The sequence below is a fragment of the Chamaea fasciata genome, unplaced genomic scaffold, assembly GCF_029207755.1.
Source record: "Chamaea fasciata isolate MVZ Bird 193981 ecotype frontalis unplaced genomic scaffold, bChaFas1.0.hap1 SCAF_6, whole genome shotgun sequence".
NCBI lineage: Eukaryota > Metazoa > Chordata > Aves > Passeriformes > Sylviidae > Chamaea > Chamaea fasciata.
The window spans coordinates 44,972,544-44,991,453 of NW_027094091.1; the positions used below are offsets into that span (position 1 = coordinate 44,972,544).

At 40.8% G+C, this 18,910-nt stretch overlaps 1 protein-coding gene across 1 annotated transcript in view; it reads right to left on the reverse strand.

Moving 5' to 3' along the window:
- The window catches only part of LOC136290656 (transmembrane protease serine 11E-like), a 40,475-nt gene that overhangs the window by 18,484 nt on the left and 3,081 nt on the right, over positions 1–18,910 (reverse strand). Inside the window, exons 2-3 of the mRNA XM_066184998.1 lie at positions 13,104–13,225; positions 12,296–12,414 (exon numbers count right to left, since the gene is read on the reverse strand). Of these exons, the coding sequence (XP_066041095.1) occupies positions 12,296–12,414; positions 13,104–13,225 (241 nt within the window). The remainder of the gene's footprint in view (positions 1–12,295; positions 12,415–13,103; positions 13,226–18,910) is intronic.

The window sequence follows — 18,910 nt, forward strand, 5'->3', positions numbered from 1 at the left end:
AAACATAATGCAGCCCAGCCTCTAGGTAACATTTGTCACAGATCTTTTCTAACCATTTCCCATTTGACCTAAAAGGTACATCATAAAAAAGCAAGCTCATTTTTCTAAATGTCCTATGGCTACACAGTGTGCCACTGCAGTGCTGTCCCGTCCACTCCCAGGATTAATGAGAGATACATAAACATCCTTGGAACACATTGGTGCAGTCTTCCAAAGCACAGCTTCCTAAAGACTGCCCACAGAACATATAGAGCATCCTGTGCTCTGCAGTGCACTGAGCCTCTCTTGTAGGGGTCCCTTCTGACACAGCATTTACCCTTGGTCTTAAAGAAATCTATAGCAAAACCACCTATGATTTCAATTTATTATTCAATTATCATGTTTCCCTATCACCCTTGTAATTTTCCACATGCTTGGACAATCGCCAAGCAATTCTCATAGGAAACTGGAAATCTAGGACTCCTGCAGAATCGATCCCCAAATAACATCTTTACTGATTCCTGCTTAACCACATCCTGTCAAGATGTCATCTCAAGATTGCATGATCAGTCTGAGACAGCTCAGTGTGATATAACATGGCATGAAATTCTGCCAGGAATGGCTCAGGATAACTGAAGGATTGAGAAATAGCAGAGTCACTGGTGAGTTATGCAGCAACTCCTCCTACCAATAAGACCTAGTAAATTGAACATATCCTGTAAACATCAAATGCATTACAGGAAAAACTGCACAGAAATGCTTTGCAACCTCATGTAAGCTGTCTTTTTTATCTTTAGCCCTTAAAGCCAGTCAATTTTAGCCAAGTCTCAAGATGTTCATTTTCCAAAGGAAAGGAAAAAATAATGGTTCTCAAACTACTAGTATGTTGAAATATGTCAGATACAGAAACAAGCATGTAAGCATGAAGTCTGAGGGTGATTCCTGTCCAGGAACACACACACACACCCCCTTTTCCAGCCTTGGGTGTCACAAGATGAAGCTTCATGGCATCACACAGGGATACTGAAGCAGAATAATTTCAAGATGAAAACTGCACAATGATTATTTTAAGGTGATTTTAAGCATACGTTAATAAGGAAAAAAAGAAACATTTTTAATGGTCATGCATTTAGCTGGTGTTTTACCTTGCTCTTACTGGCAGTTATCTGCAATTAGTTTGGCATTTGGAACAGGCAAAATTCTATAGAAAAAGGCATCTCAACTGCAACAAGCTACTGTAGATATGCAGAATGCATTTTATCCTCTCAGTTTGCAGATTGCTAGCTGCTACCACTACATTTTATGATGCATCCAGTTAAAAAGAGTTTTATTTCCTGCATCCTGTTCCACCACAACTTCCCTTGGTTACTGGAAGCAGTTGCCCTTAGAGAAAAAGAGGGAAATTGCTTTGCCTTTTTTAATGATAACATTTGCTTATCATTTCTGTCACAGTGCTAACTGCTTCACCAGTGATTGTGCAAGCAGAAGCATGTGGCTAAGCAGCACTGCTTTGTGGCATGCAGTGGCATGTGCTATCTTCGGCTGCATTGTCTTTGAGAACTTTTGAGATCTTTGGGACATGGACTTCTTTGCAGAGTGCTTTGCAATCAAAAGACAGCTTTGAGCTGGGCTGAGCTACACCTCAAGCTGGTGCGTTGCTAACAAGTACAGTGAATGCAGAGTGACTTTCAGCTTGGAAGTGAAGAGGACAGGAATTCGCAATCCCTTGCAAGAGAAGGTTGCGTCCATTTAACATTCCCAAACCCTTTATCTCTTCCTGGCAGTTGTGTTTTCAAGATACCTTATTGTCTCAGATGTCAAGTATTTTTGCTACACTTTCCACCTGTATTTCAGCAGCAGTTACAGGGGTCCTTACTTCTATCACTCATTCTTTTGTGTATTTTTGTTACAGCCTAGGCAGCTGTGATTGTGGTTTTTGTACTCCCAACATGTTCAGCTTTCTCCTTTTCTCCTCAGCCTGGACCACTACCAAGATGTCCCATACTGTCTGATTAGGAACACCATGTGCTTCCGCAGAGACAAAGACTTCCAGTGGTATCTCACAAAACACAACTACGCACAGTGCTTTTAACAAAAAGAATCTATTGAGTCCAAATGCAACTAAACTATCAGCAACAGACACTGTTTTCAGAACATTCAATCCAGAAAGCATGTTAGTTATTTTCATGGGGAGAACAGGAAGCATATGATTTAAAATTATACTAAATTTATGTTACTTCCCTTCTCTTTCACACTTTCATATCTAAATGGGAAAGTAAACACTTTTCCCATTACACACTGTCACTAACTTTCCCACCCTTAAGAGTTGCCTTAGCACTACATCACCCACAGACAAAAAAAATAACTGAAGAGTGGCTTTGTTTTCAGTGAATCTTGCAGGGCCTTTAACACCTTCAAATATGAGCTAACATTTTTTACTTTTGCAATCTACTGTGTCTTATCATGAAAGAAAGGCTAAACAAACCTCAGCACTGTGGCGTACCGCTCACCTGCTGATGAATTCATTTGGCAAATACGACCCAAATCTCTTCTTTCTTTCACCCATGATTTTGGTAACCTGAATTATTAAGAGTAATCTTTATATTCATACAGAGTTTATATAAGAGGAGAGTCTGTAGGAAGATACCTTCAGATAAAAACTTTCAGAGATTAATGTTCTGCCTTGTATTTTTACAGTTCTTTTTCTGGTGAAGCCTTTCGTGCACCAAACAGAAAACATTTCTCTCCAGCCTGCTTATAGCTTTCTTTTCACATTGAGTTACAACCGTGGGAGCAAAAGCAACTAAGACTTTGTCCAATGACTAGGTGTGACCTACTCCTCCTTGGGAGAAGCATTTACACTAATTTTAAATGTTTTGCTTTGATTACAGCCCCTCAAAGGTGACACTGTCATGACCACACTCCTAAATTCTCCACTGTTTAAGTGCATCTCACTGTTTTTCCTGGCCCTTGTCTAGCAACAGCTCAACTGTGACAGCTGTTGCTGCGGGCAAAGTCTATGAGCATTCTGAACCAAGTGCCAAGTCCTGCTCCTTTCAAGTGAGAAGTAATTTCCTGACAGCCTTTGTTTTAGCATTTGTCCAGACAAGATTTTCTTTTAGCTGATGTTTGCTGGCTAGCTTGGCTTAATGACATTTCTAATTTCCTCAATTTAATTTCACATTCTCTATACTTTTTACTACACTTCTCTCTATGCAGAACAATTTTCTTAGACAAACTGGACTTTGTTCTTGACTGCTGGTCCATCCAATACAGTAACTAATAGTGGCTAGCACCAAAGATGCAGTAAGAGGGCAAAACATTCCCACCTGTACAAACCCAGAGAAGAAGGAAATGCTTCCTTGTTCCTTGTAGTCAGAAGTTGTTTTATATTTTGATGAACAAGACTTCTTTTCCTATTCTGTCTCAAAAAACTCCAGATCTCAAAATCATACTCTTTTTCTTGTGTCACACCATGCTTCGACTTTCTAAGGCCCTTTCAGTGAGCAACCGATTGAAATCTTTATGATTCTTTTTGTAAAAATCTTTATGATTTCAGAGTCACACGATGTCCTTCCTCCCTGGGACCCAAAAAACACCCAAGCTCTGGGAATAGGTCACGACAGGGATCTCATCACTCCAGGGTAGTATAGAACTGACATGAGCTGGGCTTGCCCAGATGTGTGGCTGTGTCTGGAAGTGACCCAGCAAGGCTGGCTGTGTCAAGCCCTCACCCTCTCCCACCACACACTGGGTCACAAGGTTTATCAAAAAGTTGTCTTAAATCTGGTTGACAGAACTCTCCTCAGGAATTTGCTGAAGGCACTGAGTTACTTGCATGGGATGTTCAAAAGTGTTCAGGCTTGGGAGCACAAAGGCTCTTGTTGCTCAACAGAATTGCTTTTTTGCCTGCTGCCAGTTTAGTCCTTCAACAGCTATCGTCATACTACATTCTTCCTCTTACCTCAGTAGCTACTTAGGATGTAAAGCCTATTATTAGTGATTTTTAAAGCTTTTTGACCATAAATATTAATTTCAACATACCACTTGATTCAGTGACTCTCCCCAATTTACAGCTCAACATGCTGAGACCCCTAGTGCTGACCATATTACAAATCCAGTAGCTGCCCCTTTGAGAACCTGATATTTTTACTGCCCTGATTTCAGCTAAAGGGTTGAGAGAGGACACGAGGAGAAAGACTGACAGGGACAGCAAAAAAAAAGAATGTGGTACTGTTCCAAACCAGGATGTGGACATCACACTCTCCTTGGAAACAGACATTCCAATTCCTACCACAGCCCTACAGCCACAGTCTTTGCCTGAGGTGAAGGAAACGGACCTAGGGGAGAGCAAGTGCAATGGTCCCCGTGCCCCCAGCAAACCAGAGGATCAGAAACCTCCCCATCAGAAACCACACACACAAAGACAGCAGGTCTCACAGCAGGCAAGGGCTGCGTGGTCCCAAACACCAGCAAATGGCATCACAAACTTCTCACAGAGTTTAAGCTAACAGGGCTCCTAAAGCTGAGGGCTGAGTGAGCACTGCCTGTACTGCACTGAAATAAAGAGCTCAGCTTGATGGTTCCCAGAGGCCACATCCACTAAAGAGGAATAATTGTCCTTGTACAGTAGTTCCTAAAGAGATTGGTCTTTCGGATAAAAGAAATTAAGAGGACTAATATATGGGATAACGTCAGGATTTAAAGTACCATGCTTATGCTTGGTGCAACCAATTTCAAAGGCATGTAATGACATGAGTGTTTCATTATAGTAATGTGTATTAGTGACAGCTGGAATTAAGGTCACCTAAGTATTCTCATTCCTACTCCCTGCTTTCAATTATCCATAATTATCTCCCTAAAACTTTCACACTGCTATTAAAATTTTGTCCACTTGGGGCAGGGGGAGGGATTTTCCAACTTTTGGAGAGAAAATCAGATTTGGTGAAAAAAGCCTGTGTGCCAATATCCAGAGAAGAGTTTTGTGGCTGGGGTTTTTCTTCTTCCCAAAAGAGCATGCTTTCCCCAGGAAAATTACTATGTGCATTCTGGGGTTTTTTTAAACAATACTTAGAGGTAAGGAGCTGAAATACAAGAGCAAATACCTCTTAGGAAAATAACTGTTTTGTGAAATCCAAGGAAGATCGTTGGTTATGTACTCAGCTTACAAGTGCCCAAATACCACCAACCACACAACATCAGTATTGAATTTGGATTCTCCCTTTGGACAACACCAGGATCTAAGCAGCCACTCTCTTGACCAGCCAGATTTTGATCACTGGTTTGCATCTTGAATCACTTCATTGATATAATTACTTGAAAACAATGCAGTAATTCTGGATTGTGAGTCTATAATTAAGATAAGGTTCTACCCTTAATCACACACACTATCGATAGCTGTGCTTTACTTCATTTTGAATTACTTTTTCCACCTCAGGTTCACATCCATTCTCCTTGTGCACATTTTAGAGCTTTTTGTGATGCACACTGGATCAGTATTAGAGTTACTTGTTTATTGGGGGTGAGGCATCTTATGATTTTTCTGGATTTGTACATGCATGATACAACTTCTGCTTTGATGAACCAACGAAAAAATGAAAAAGAAAAATCAACTTGCATGCCTATTACTTGAGAAAATTGTACTGCATTAGAAAGTCAAAGAATCAAACAAGTTGAAGGGTCACTGACTTTACATGAGAAAAAAAGTTGGATATTAGGCACATTTTTGATTACTAATGATTTCATCCTGAAAATTTATGAAATTTAGGTAGATCTCACTGAAAGTTTGAGCTCTTAGAGGTGAGGAAAAGCACTAAGCCACATCTTCATGTGGTACACTGCATCAACTCACACCAGCATATAAAATTGCTTCATATTTTCTTCACTATTTAGTTTACTGTGCTACTCTTTCCTGTGCTAGTTTTTCCTGTTTCCATGTGACCTATTTTCCCTGTTTCCATGTTTTGTGGAAGCAAAATTAAAAACAAGAAAGCATGCAGGTTTTTAAATTGATGCAGTATATACCTATGCCAATGGTCTTTTTCTTCTTTTAATTTCAATGGGAACTTCTAAAAACAAGTGAGATCAAGTTGTTTTCTGTGAGTTATTTCCTCTGTCAGAGTAGAGCATTTCACCTATCTCTTTAGGGGCGCACTTGTATAGATACATACTGACAGTCAAGTGCACTGTCAACCTCTGATTCCAGAGCTAAATAAACATGTTGCCAGGCTGTCACCAGTTTCCCTCTTGGCTGAATTACCCTTGAAAATCCTTTCTGCTTTGTTTCTAGTCCCAGCCACCCATAGAGGGCACCCTGATTGTACCTTGCTAGTCCAAGGGCAATGCTTCCTATTTCTAAGATTCATTCCCTTAAAATTAAGCCTATAAAGTTATCAAATTCCCTAAATTTATTTTGGTATTTTTCTTCTCAAAATGTTCCTTAAATAACTTTTTTTACATAGATAAAATATTTTTTCCCGATTTTACAATATTGTTTTTCAGAAGAAAAAAAAGGAGACTGTTATTTTCAAAGTCTCTAAAAAGCTAAATTAAAAAATCCTCTTCTGGCTTTTGTACTACAGATGCATTTGTAAATAAAATTGTCTTTAGCGATGAACAAGAAAATCTTTCAATTAAAATTCTGCTCTTTTCACCTCATATTGATAGTATGCAATTACTTGAGGGATCACATATGAAGCCTAGGAATGCTTGAGTTTAAATAGAGACTTAGATTTTAGATTTTGCGATCTTTATCCATAAACATTTCCAAATCTCTCTTGAAATTTATTACAGCCAGAACATTCTTACTGAGTTTGGTCTGGGTGCTGCAAGACCCTGTAAAGTCCTTGGAAAGATCTGGCTGCTGCAGATACCATAATTTCTGATTTGGCTAGTTTACATTAAATTTCCTTTTGTTTTAGGGGCTAAGAGAGGAAAATAAGTGGGGGTTTTACTCACACAGCAAATGGAGCTACATGATACTTATAGATACCTGCACTTTTCCATTTGCTGTAAAAATGAGAGTCATGTTAGATTCTCTTGATCTTCAGCACACTCCATTTTCTTGGGGCATGTTTACTTATCATCTCTAAAATGATCCTCACAGTCTGGTCTCCCAGACCAGGTCTTCTTCAGGAGAGTTTGAAAATCCTGCTGCCTTGGGGATCTGCTCCTACTGAGTTAACCTCCCAACACAAGGATCATAAGGCACTGATGGAGCAAGCCACAGACTTTTTAGCTTTATCTAAACACCCACGTGGAAGGTGTGACAAACACACCTCATGCACAGTTTCACCTGGCTTTGCAGCTTTGTGCTCTGAAGGGATTTTTATTTCACCACACTCTCTCTCCCAAATACACACACTTCTGCTCCCCAGGAAGACTTGAGTCATCTGTGACCCTAAAAGGCCAAGTGCCATAAAACAGCAGCCTCATCTGCTCACTCACTGGTGTTCTTGGTGTTTTCAGATAAGGCTTCCTTGGAGTTCAGCTCAGGTGGAAACCCTAATCAGAACTTTGACTGGCCCTTTGGCCCTGCAGATGTGACAGTAATCTGTTCACAACTTAAAGGATACAAGATACTTCCTGAGATTGGGATGATGCAAGCTTATCCCGGGGTATAAAGCAGAGAGCCTTTCAGTTACAAGCATCCTGTTGAAGGCGAACCCTTGCACCAAACAGGGTTATCAGGTATCAGAGCTGGGGGGCAAGGAAAGAGGTGGTTGTTCCTCTTTTTCTTCTCCACCCAATTCATAGTGAGAGATGTGTCTTAATAGCCTCTAAAATCATCATCTGCCAAGGGAGAAAACTGCCTCCTCCCTCACCATTTCCAGTACAGGGACTCAGCAGTGAGCCCTTCAACCTACCAAGAACAGGCACCATTGTCAGAACTGCTGTGCACTGTTTTACTGTGAAATCTCAAGTGCTTCTGCAATAACCAGTAGAGACAATAAATTAAACCCACACTAATTCAGCTCTATCAGACAGGAAAAACTTCAAGAGATTTATTAATTAAAAACTTTTCCCCAACACCTGTACTTGAGGATGTAGAAGATTCTCTTGTCACTTGAAGTAGCTGAAGCAAGATGTCTGTTTCTAAAAGATGTCCTGATACACAATGCTGAGTTCTGAGGTGAAAATACTTGATGAAATTCCATTAATTCAATAGAAATATTTGGATAGACAGTAGTTTCCCAGGGGAAGTGTCCAGGTACCATTTTAATATAATCCCCAACCCCTCTGCCCAGATCCAGCCAGTTAGTTCTGTGCTGCTTTCAGATGCTGGAAGGACAAGGGGGTAGCCCAGGTGCCTTCTGCGTTATGAGACAAAAGGAGAAACCCAAGTCAGTCCATTCCATGGCTCAAGGCACTCCAGGAGGAAAAACAAGCACCTCAACCCTGACCCAGCCACCCAACCAGCCAAGGAGGGAGCCATGCTACACTCATAGCTGAGGAACATCCATCCACTCAGCTCACAGCCTGGCTCACCAGCACATGGGAGCAGGAGTGAGTAGGGAATAACAGGACAAAGCCCCAGAAGCTGGGAAGGGTACAGTGTCCAGCACAAGATTCCACAGAGACACATGGACAGGGAGAAGCAGCCACACAGCAGGGCTGGAAACAGCTCTGGCCAGAGAAGGAGACAGGGAGATAACAAGGTGCATGAGAAAGGAGAAGGGTTGCATAGGCTCTCTTTGAAGAGGGGAAAGCCCACCACTTCCAGGGGGAAGTATCAGAAATTTATCATAGTGGCAAAAAAGAGCCAACAGGTATATTTACAAACCCTTGGTAGGCAGGGTAAATGCTGATGTCTGTTTCCATTGAACAACCAGCCATTTACTGAAGGGGTCACCTGCTACGGCTGCTTGATATCCACCTCTCTCTCACAGCTAGAAACTTGCCAGCCTTCAGCTGAGACAACTTCCACTGAGACTGAGATACTCATTTCAAGCTCTCCTGACTGCACATCCCCTTTCCTTGGGGTCAAAGATGACTTTCTATGTAAGACACAACACCTCTCCACCCTTCTTCCTGCACACAGGGCAGTTCCTGCAGATGCCCAGAGCAGGTAACTGGGATCATCCCAGTCACCCAGGTCTATCTGATTGTCACAGCTCCCTCCACTCTTTGGCATGCCAGAGAGGCTGAAGAAGCAAAGCTTAAAGCAGAGACTTGGAAATCTCCCCCAGGATACTGTTAGTAAGAGAGTAGTTAGCATCTCCTAGGCATTCTTGGGAAATCCAAAAGAATTAATACATTTTGTGGGAGAAGAAGAACAAATCCAAGTGTGGTGAAGGAGTTGGAGAAAAACAGTGTAAAAGTTGTGGCAGATGAGCCACACAATGAGTGAACCCACTATAAAACAGAGGCTCCTTGGAGAAGGAGCCATATGGCTGTGACTGTGTCCTTTTTATCCAGTGTAAGAGAGGACAGTGTGGCACAGAGCATTTTAGCTTGGCAAGGGAAGAGGGACTGGTCCAACTAGAAAAACGAGGAGGCTCTTGTGAGTTGGAATATCTCTTTCCCTAGTGGCATTCAGTCAAGTCTGATTTTTCAAGAGAGCACAAAGGGAACACTCACAGACACTCACAGGAAGCCAGTCAAAGAGCAAAGACCTTTCATCATCTGTTCCTCAGTCCCCCCAGCTCCACCCCAGAAGACTTTTTCCAGACTTTCCAGTCAGCCCTGAGATGTTGACTTGTGCACCAGCTTCATCAGCTCTCTGGCATGATCTGGCTGCATTCCCTCCCACCTTCAATGAGATAAGAGTCAGGAATGTTGTTCACACAATGGGTGTTACTATTCAAATCTGGAAACCAAAGCAAACATCAGGCATTTGCTGCAGGTCCAAAGTCACGATATGACTTCCATATGGAAGCAAAAGCATTTTTCCTGGTGAAACACCAGCTCTGAAAAGACCTCTTTTCTAGGTCTTTCTGGAGACAAATGGAGGAGGGCTTCATCAGGAAGGAGTCAGAGAAGGGAACACTTGGCAGGGAGTTGCACTAATTCAGGTAATTTGAATGCTTCTGATTATCAGAGATGATTCACTTCTGTTCACTTTACACCAAGTGTTGAGAAAGACATTGCATTTATCTGCATTGACTCACTGTTTCACAACATGAGCTTAAGGCATCGTTACTACTAAGACAATGGGAAGGCTTGGACATCCAAACCCTGACACCAGCCAGGGAAAGACGGCAAAGAGTTTTGATAAATCCAGAAAAATTAGAAAATGTGATAAAGACCTCAACTCCCTCCTTCTCTATCATAGAGTTGCTGTGAAGATGCTGCGAATAAAAACGCAAATTTTCTGAGACAGCTCTCTGTCATGATATCAATAGGGATACATATGTCTGGAAAGATTGCTCTGATTTTTATCACCACAAGATGAGTTATGATGTTATAAAATAAGACTTACAAGGAACACACTTTTTCATTACTCTATGGAGTTGCTTTCAAAAAGGTTACGGACAATTCTCAATCTTATACATCCTTGTTAAATGGAACATCTGGAGCTAAAACAACAAAAAGTCAAAATTATGGTAGGAACCATTTATATAAGCAAAGAATTCATAAAATTTGAGAGAGGAACATAGAATTTAATGGCTAAATTAAGGACAGCTCTTAAGAAAAGTTACAGCAATGAAGGAAAAACAACACAGTTCTGTGTATGTTTGTTATGATGTTACTTATCAGGTACAATTAACATGCCCTGATATAATGGTTCTCACTGCTCAACCTGCACTGGTATTTACTGTCACTACTGTCAGAACTGCTTAACACCCAGAGAGGAGATGGGGTTTCTAAAGCATTGGCATCCATTCAAGCATCTAAATTGATAGCCACGTTCAGAGGAAATCTGACTGCATTGGACACTCTGAAAGAGCTCCTTAGCTAAAATAAGTGTTTCTTTGCCAAAGGAGGCACATGTTTTTTTTTAAAAAAATGAAGAAGGAGTGGATTGGGAGGAAGGAATACAACTGTACTCAATGATGTGTTATTCCTCAGACTCCTTCTAAAGTCCTTGCCTTCCTTCCCCCTCAGCAATACACAGTGTCTTCTTGGTGAGGGAGAACATTCCCTCTCCAAGGTCCTATATCTCACGGTGAAAAGCCTGCAATTATTATGTAAGAGTTGTAAAGTGGTAGCACCTAAGCAAACACGGCTTGTGTAAGACTCCACACATACAGATAGGCACCAGAAGCATACCAGGGAAATCTGGTATGGGTCCCAGTAGACAAAGAGGGCAGAAAGAGAACAGACACATACAAAGAAGACAACTTGACTAAGATCACTGAAGCCCTCAGCAGCGGAGCTGTGAAGAGATGCTAGCACTGCCAAGTCCCTACACAACACCCTACTTCTCCAGAGCAATGTCCAGCACAGCTCACATTTTGTTGTGGACAAGTGACATTGCCCTAAATTAAATGATAGTGGGGAGCAAAGCATTGTCCTATTAACTGGGTATCTGTGCATGGTTGCCAAACAGGAGGTAAGATATGCATCGGATTCTGATGAATGAAACACAAAAAGATACAAGCACAATCATATGCTTATTGTTGTATAGAGATGAACTCTGTAATTAGCATCTCTGGGGTAGTGTCTCAAAGAGAAAACAAGAAAGGAAATTGCAATGTGTCTATTTATTTCCATAGCTACTCTATGACTGAGAGCCACTCAGCAACCTCTGCTATTTGTAGGAGGGTTTCCCAACAAAACATACCAAAGGCGCAGGAAAAGGGCTTGTGTGTTGTTTTCTCAACACACAGTAACAGCCCAACAGGTAGAGTTCCCCACCCTGTAAAGGAGAGGGTGTAAAAGAATGCTTTCCTTAGAGACAATGGGACATAAATCACAAAGCCAGGTTCAGGGCATGGAAAGAGAACACACACAAATGAGATTGAGATTACCTCAGTTTGATAAGAGCCTGCTGCTAAAAATACCAAGGTTGTAGGTTCAATCACTGTATGGGCACTTCACTTAAGAGCTGGAGTTGATGGTCCTTGTGAGACCCTTTCAACTGAGAGTACTCTGTGATTCTATGATCAATGATATAGGAGGAAGCTGAGATTATTTTAAATATCTACTTCACCACTGCAGAGATAGAGAGAAGTGACAGGCTAGAAGATGCCAAGTGGCAAGTGCCTGATCTGGCAGGTATGATCATGCCTCTCCTGCTATCCATTTCTCAGTTCTGCCCACCGGGGGACAGAAAGTACACCAGACCCTGTGGTCTCCAAGTGTGCTGTTCACATTAATGACTCTTGTATTACCACACAGTCCTTAATGGAAAGGCACAATGATCCAAACTTACCAGTCTCTCAACCCTCTCGCTCAGGTCTCTAAACCTTCCTGAGGACTGTCTGGAAAATTCATTATTGTACCGGATGTTGGTGATTTTTACATTGGCACTGTAATAGAACAGCTTCTGATCTGTAAGGGAAAGAAGAGGAACAGGCAATACTCAAAGCACCAAGAAGAATGAACTTCAGAGTAACACCTGGAGCTGATATCCTGACATCTAGGGAGTGGATGAGCCTTCACCTGTATCCAATCCATTCAAATACATCTTCCAAAAGCTAGAAGCGAGCACTTGATTCAGTTAGGTGATCTAATCCAAGTTTTCCCAGGAGTTACATTTCTGGCCAACCAACAGCACATGGGGCTCATGAAGAATCACAAGCTGCACCTTGCTGCTGAGTTACCTTCCTTCCTGGCCTGTCCACTCACCACCAAGCCCTGGCAGGAAGATCAGGGAAAAGGAGCAGAGAAACACCCCAGAGAGACATGCAGAAGGCTCTGTTTTCCACTCAAGTAAGGGAGACCAGACACTTGCATGTGGACTTCATCCCAGAAGTAGATAATGAGAAAAATGTGAAACGAGTGAAAGTAAATAAAACCCAGCAGAAACCACAGCCCTAAATCACTCTGCATACCAGGAAATGTTCCTAGGAGATCTGCAAAGATGCTAAATGAGGAAGGAAAGAGTGCTCTAGAGAAGCCAGTGTTTTTCCCCCAGATAAGCTTTAGACAGACTGGTGAAAACTCCCAGCATCATCTGGCACAACAGGCACAGAGGAAATTCACTAAGCACAGGAAGTGATGCATTATGCAAAACTTACCATATGCCAGAAAATAAACTAGGAGTCCAATGGTGATTGCTGCTGCCACTGCTGTTCCAATAACGATTACAGCAATTTTCCAAGGCTCAAGATGTCTTATTTTGATGGGTGACTGATGAATTCTGGGGAAAAATAAGAACAAAGGGAGATTATTAAGAGATCCTTTTCTATTTAAGGCCCCCATCTCCCCCCCCCCAAAAAAATTAGGCTAAAGTTTTCTCCCTCAACATCGGTTGATTCTTCACAGCAATATTAATTGACTTCTCACCCAACAGCCTTGAAAATGAAACCATAACACAAGACAATTTTGAAATAGATGTTGGGATGTGCTAGAAGTCAAAGAACACAGACAGGTTTGAGGGTTTTGAGTATTATTAGGGCCAAATCATATAGGAGTCAGTCCCACTAAGATTCTTGTGTGACTCCTGACTAGAAATTTGCAAGAATGAAACTTATTTTTCAGCTAGGTGAACTTTCACACAGCAATGGATACAGCTTTCAATAGGTTAAGTAAATCAGTTATCAGATACACTGGCACCTTTGCTCCTAAAAGTGCTCTGTGCAGTAAAATTGGTAAAAAGCACCCCATACTTTGTATAGTACATATCTATATATTTTTCCAGCTGCTCAGTCCATTTCAGGCTTCAAAACAGAGCTGAACAAAAAAGAGAAAGAGATTTCAGAGGGCCGGCCTCTGCTTCCTGTCTTACTCAGACTGAATCTAAACACAAAGGCAAGTGCTGCTTTAAGCAGTATTTGCTGAAATGATAAAATGACAGGGAAGGACAAGGACATGTGAGTAGGGACATCACCAGATGCTTCTCTCTGCTGTGCTCTTAACTACATGGGTACTAATCCAAACTAACTCATGGAAAGCCAATGGACAGTCAGTAGTACTAAAAAAAAACTCCCTGAAAAAAAGGTTGGTTACAGCAAATTCTGTCTCTGTCTATAAACTCAAAGACTCCTTAAGAACCTTAAAGCCATTTTTATATTACATTATCAGCCATTACAAAACACAGAACAAGAACTCTTGGTAAAGAGTCCTTCATTCTATTTCAGATACCCCACTCATGCAGACATGCACTCCTGCAGGTTAAAGTACAGCCTGCCTCAGAAAAGCAGGCTGTAGGGATCCTCTCCTGAGGGTGTGAGGCCTCTCAGTGAGTTCCAACATACAAAGTACACGCAGCTCATTCCTAGAACACACACCTTATGAGCCAGAAGTTAAAAACATTCAAATAAGTTGAAATAATTGCAAGTGACCCCTGCAGCTGTGTGCAGGAAAGGGACAGCAAGCAACAGTACATGACTCATAAATACCAAAGAAGATCTTGATATTTCGTTCTAATTCCATTGTGATGCCTTACAATTACAATCTTATTACTTTGGCTTGGAAAACAACTGACTCAAGCCAAATATCATGATATGTGATTGAATGAAAATGGGAGTAATAATTTGTCACTTGGATCTGTTCTGACTTGTTCTGCATGTCCTATTTAGTGTTTCCTTCCCTCCTGCTATCCTGCACAACAGCCATTAACCTCTCATCAAGTTTGCATCAAAACTCATTTGTGACTCCATAGCAAAAAAAACCACCCCCAAATGCCAAAAAACCCAAAAAACAACCAACCAACCAACCAACCAACTAACAAGACCCCCCCCAAAAAGACTGAAATTAAATAGTCCTATTAGCAGTTTAGAGATGAGCACCTCCAAAATTGTTTCTGAGACTATTGTATGAAAACTGCCATAAAACTTCAACTGGAGAAATGAAAAATGTGGAAGTGTAAATAGTAAGGACTCTACCTCACTAACAAGAATAATTCTCAGTTGTAGCTTTTAGGTGAAATCATAAAGTCATTCAACTGCATTTGTTGTTTTATGGTTTTTTGGGGCTTTTTTTCCTCACTCCGGGTAATAGTCTTTTGCACGGCTTACATGCTTTGCATTGTGATTGAAATGAGACTGAGTTACAAGAAAAGCCAACAAAACTAGCACAAAAATGCATTTAATGTAAGACAACCTACTCTTGTATTCTTGTAGATACTCTCATTTTAAAAGCTGTTAGCTTGATTAGGCCGCACAGAAGGAAAACACTAGGAAGATCTTTCAGTTATAATGGTCCTGGCATAACCTCAAACCAAAATGCTGGGTTGGAGAAGCCCATTTGAAAGGCTGAATGCCACCTCTGCACCACAGTAGATGAGCCTGAAGAAATTACTGCCTATCATATCAGTGAAACAGCAGCTTCAGACCAGAAGTGTCATGGCTGAGACACAGTTAAATAGAGTACTATAAATTTGAAACCTTTTCAGCATTCTCTTGTATATAGTGTAAGTTTTTTTTTGTAATTCTTACTGTTTATTTCTTCTATTACAAGTTTCATGTCATCATTAACAAACAGAAGCCCCAGTCCACAACAGTTACTCACACATGTAGTTCTACTCACACACATGACTTTCACCTAATTCATGAAACCTGTTTAAGAACATCATTTCAAAGAGGTGCAGAGGGGTCTCAGCACCAGTTTCTAAACTGAATTTCCTCAAAAAGAAGCTGTTTGACAAATTCATCTTAGAAAGTCACTGAACAGGGAGAGGAGGTGCTGTTTGGGACTTGGATATCTTTTTTCTTGAGTTGTCTTAATCTTTCCTCCTTCCTTTTATACATAAACTAGAAACAGCTGTTAAATTTTATCCTCCACTCCGAATTTCTTTTAAAAATGAAAATTGGTTTTAAAAACAAAGGGTATTTTTGAGCAAAATATCCTTGGTTAGACTGTACCCTCTGGATAAACATCTTGAATAGATATGTTGCAGACTAAGAGGATTTCTAATCCAGATTTTCAAAAATATCTGTGAGACAAACCCACAAAGATCACTGAACTGATTTTTTTTTAATTCCCCTTAACTTTGAACTTTATTAGTGTTTTGCTGTACCTTCTGCGGTTCATTCCTCAAAAATTAATTATTTTATCCTACGTGTCCCATTGTGTAAACAAGTGGATTCAGTGCACACAAGAGAAATAACTATGCCAGAATTGAAACAACTGAGATCCATGTGATGACTTGTCAGGGCTTGAACACTCTGGAGAGAGCTGATAAAAGTTCAGCGCTGTGAATTTATTTTTCTCAGACCAAGAGTAATGCAGTCTTTGCTTACTCCATGGCAGCTATGTGCTCTAAGCAAGGGGACAGGACTGAAGCCTAGAAATGCATGCTAAGATTAAAAATACTCCAGCTGGAAAAGTCCTGAAGTCCTCCAGAGTAGAAGTGGAAATTTTATGCCTGAACCAAATATCTGAAGATGAAAACTCCCCACCGACCTCAGAGGGCTTTCTGACAAGGTCCCTTCTGCTTGCAGCTTTAGTGGCCCTTCCCTCTTCTCCTGGGAAGAAACTGCTGCTCTTTCCCAGGAAACCATGCCTGTGCAGTAATCTTAAATGCACTGCAAACAAGGGCTGGATTTCATCTTTTGACAGAAGACTGTCAAGTCTCAGATTAAAATTTTTCCAATGAGGAAAAGGAGTGAAATACTTGCCGGCAGAGGGAAACAGTGAAAACTGACATAGAATTGTTTACACTGGCATAACAATTTTACTTCATTGTCCTCTCTTGGTTTCCCTAGTAATTCCCAATATTGTCTCAGCTTTTTCAACTGACATTCAGCTGACATTTTCCCAGAAATACCCACTGAGACCTCTCCTGAACAGTGGTATGTGATTTGGAGCTCTGCATTCCATACTTGGATTCCTTCACATCACACACAAAGAAGCCTTTCAGGAACCTTTTCATCAACAAGGAGCTCACACCAATGAATACAGAGCCAGAGGGATCCCTCCCATTATGCATTTCAGAAGGCATAAGAAGGATGCACTTAATTATGTCTGACTTTCAGTAAGAGAAGACTATTAAAAGAAAAATGTTAATCTCAAAGGAAAATTAAAAATATTACCTAATATCCTAACTTGGATTTTTAAGGGTGTTTAATAAACAAATGATAAACATTGCATTAGATAAATCATAAATGCACTTGCCTCACTGCAGCCTGGAACTCTTAGTTTATAGAAGAAATTAGATTCTTTTACCTACTGAAATTTAGATTCACTTTTACAATGAAGCAGAATTAAAACTGCTATCTATGAGTCAAACTGTCTGTCTCAGAGGAAAAGCCTCAGAGGTTTTCCTCACCAAGGCTGGAAGCACACTTGGACACCAGTGGAAGACCTCCATTACCTGCAGTGAGCTTCGTGTCAGAGGCAGTGTCCAGCTAAGTCAGCATGCACCAGGAAAGAGAGCACAGGCTCTGCTTTGGCACGCACCCACTGGCAGTGGCTGCTCAAGAAAGGTGCTGACAGGACAGACTGCTGAAAAGCCAAACCCAAAACAGTCACCTAGAGATGATCTCTTGTGGGCTATTACATGTCCTTTGCGTTTAGTCCTTCCTATAAGAGAGGCATGCTTACACTGACAAAATTGCTCCACTGCTTTAGGATATGTATAGACCCTATCTCTTAAGGTGCTTTGAGAAAAAATAAATTATAAAAATCACTATAGCAATGGTTCTAATATTACATTACAATGTAATGTAATATTAAAAATACACAAATAGTAGGACTGTGATGTGCTTCAAGTTGTTTACTGAAATAAATCTCTTTACTGGTACATGAAAACTATACTTACTATCACTCCCAAGGAGTACTGCAAGTCTGATACAGCTCTTCTGCTGGTGTTCATCTGTGACAGCTTATGTCAACTCAGAATCTGACCCAAAGCATTGACCTTCTTCTGCAGTTTAAAAGCTTGTATTTCTGGATAACAATACATATTTCTGTGCTTTATACTTTATGTCCTCACTGTGAGGAACATACAATATGTTTAAAGTGTATGTTTAAAGTATACGTGTATAAACATGTACTTTATGTTTTCACTAGGATATAGCTAATTTTCTTCTTAGTAGCTGGTACAGAGCTGTGTTTTAGGCTTAGTGTGAGAACAATGTGAGTAACACAGTGATGATTTAGTTGTTGCTCAGTAGTGCTCACTGTCAGTCGAGGACTTTTCAGTTTCCCACACTCTGGCAGAGAGTAGATGCTGGAATGGAGCATGGCCAGGACAGGTGACCTGAACTGGCCACAGGGATATTCCATACTACAGAGCCTCATGCTCAGTATGTAAATGAGAGGGAAAGTTGGCTGGAAGGGGCCATTCCCTGCTGTAGCATGGGCTAGGCATTGGTCAGTGGGTGAGCAATTGAATTGTACATCAGTTGTCCTTCTTGGTATTTTTTTTGCTATTATTATTATCATCATCATCATCATTAATATTATTAATGGTAATAATATTGTTAATAATAATAATAATTTCAATGATTAGACTGCTCTTATCTCAACCTATTGGTTTTTTACGTTTTTTCCCCCTAAATATCCTCCCTATCCCACTGGGATGAGGGGTGGTGTGTGTGGGGTGTGAGTGGCTGCATGGCACTTAGCTGCTGTTTGAGGTTAAACCACAATATATAATAAACTGTTGCTAGGCTGGGTAGATAAACAGTGAAATGCTGTAATCTAGCAATGTATTTTCACTGAATAGAGATGGACACATTTATTCATGGGAGAAATGCTTCTGAAATTAGAGAAAGCTCCATAGACAGGTGGTTCAGCTGATACTAAAACCCCAGGCAACTCTCCAGTGGCAGAGAAATTGGGTAATTCCCGTGTTCAATTCTATATAAAATCTGTCCCCCTGTTATCACCAAATCTGTCCACAGACTACATGAAGCTTTCAGATTGTCTTGTACCAGAA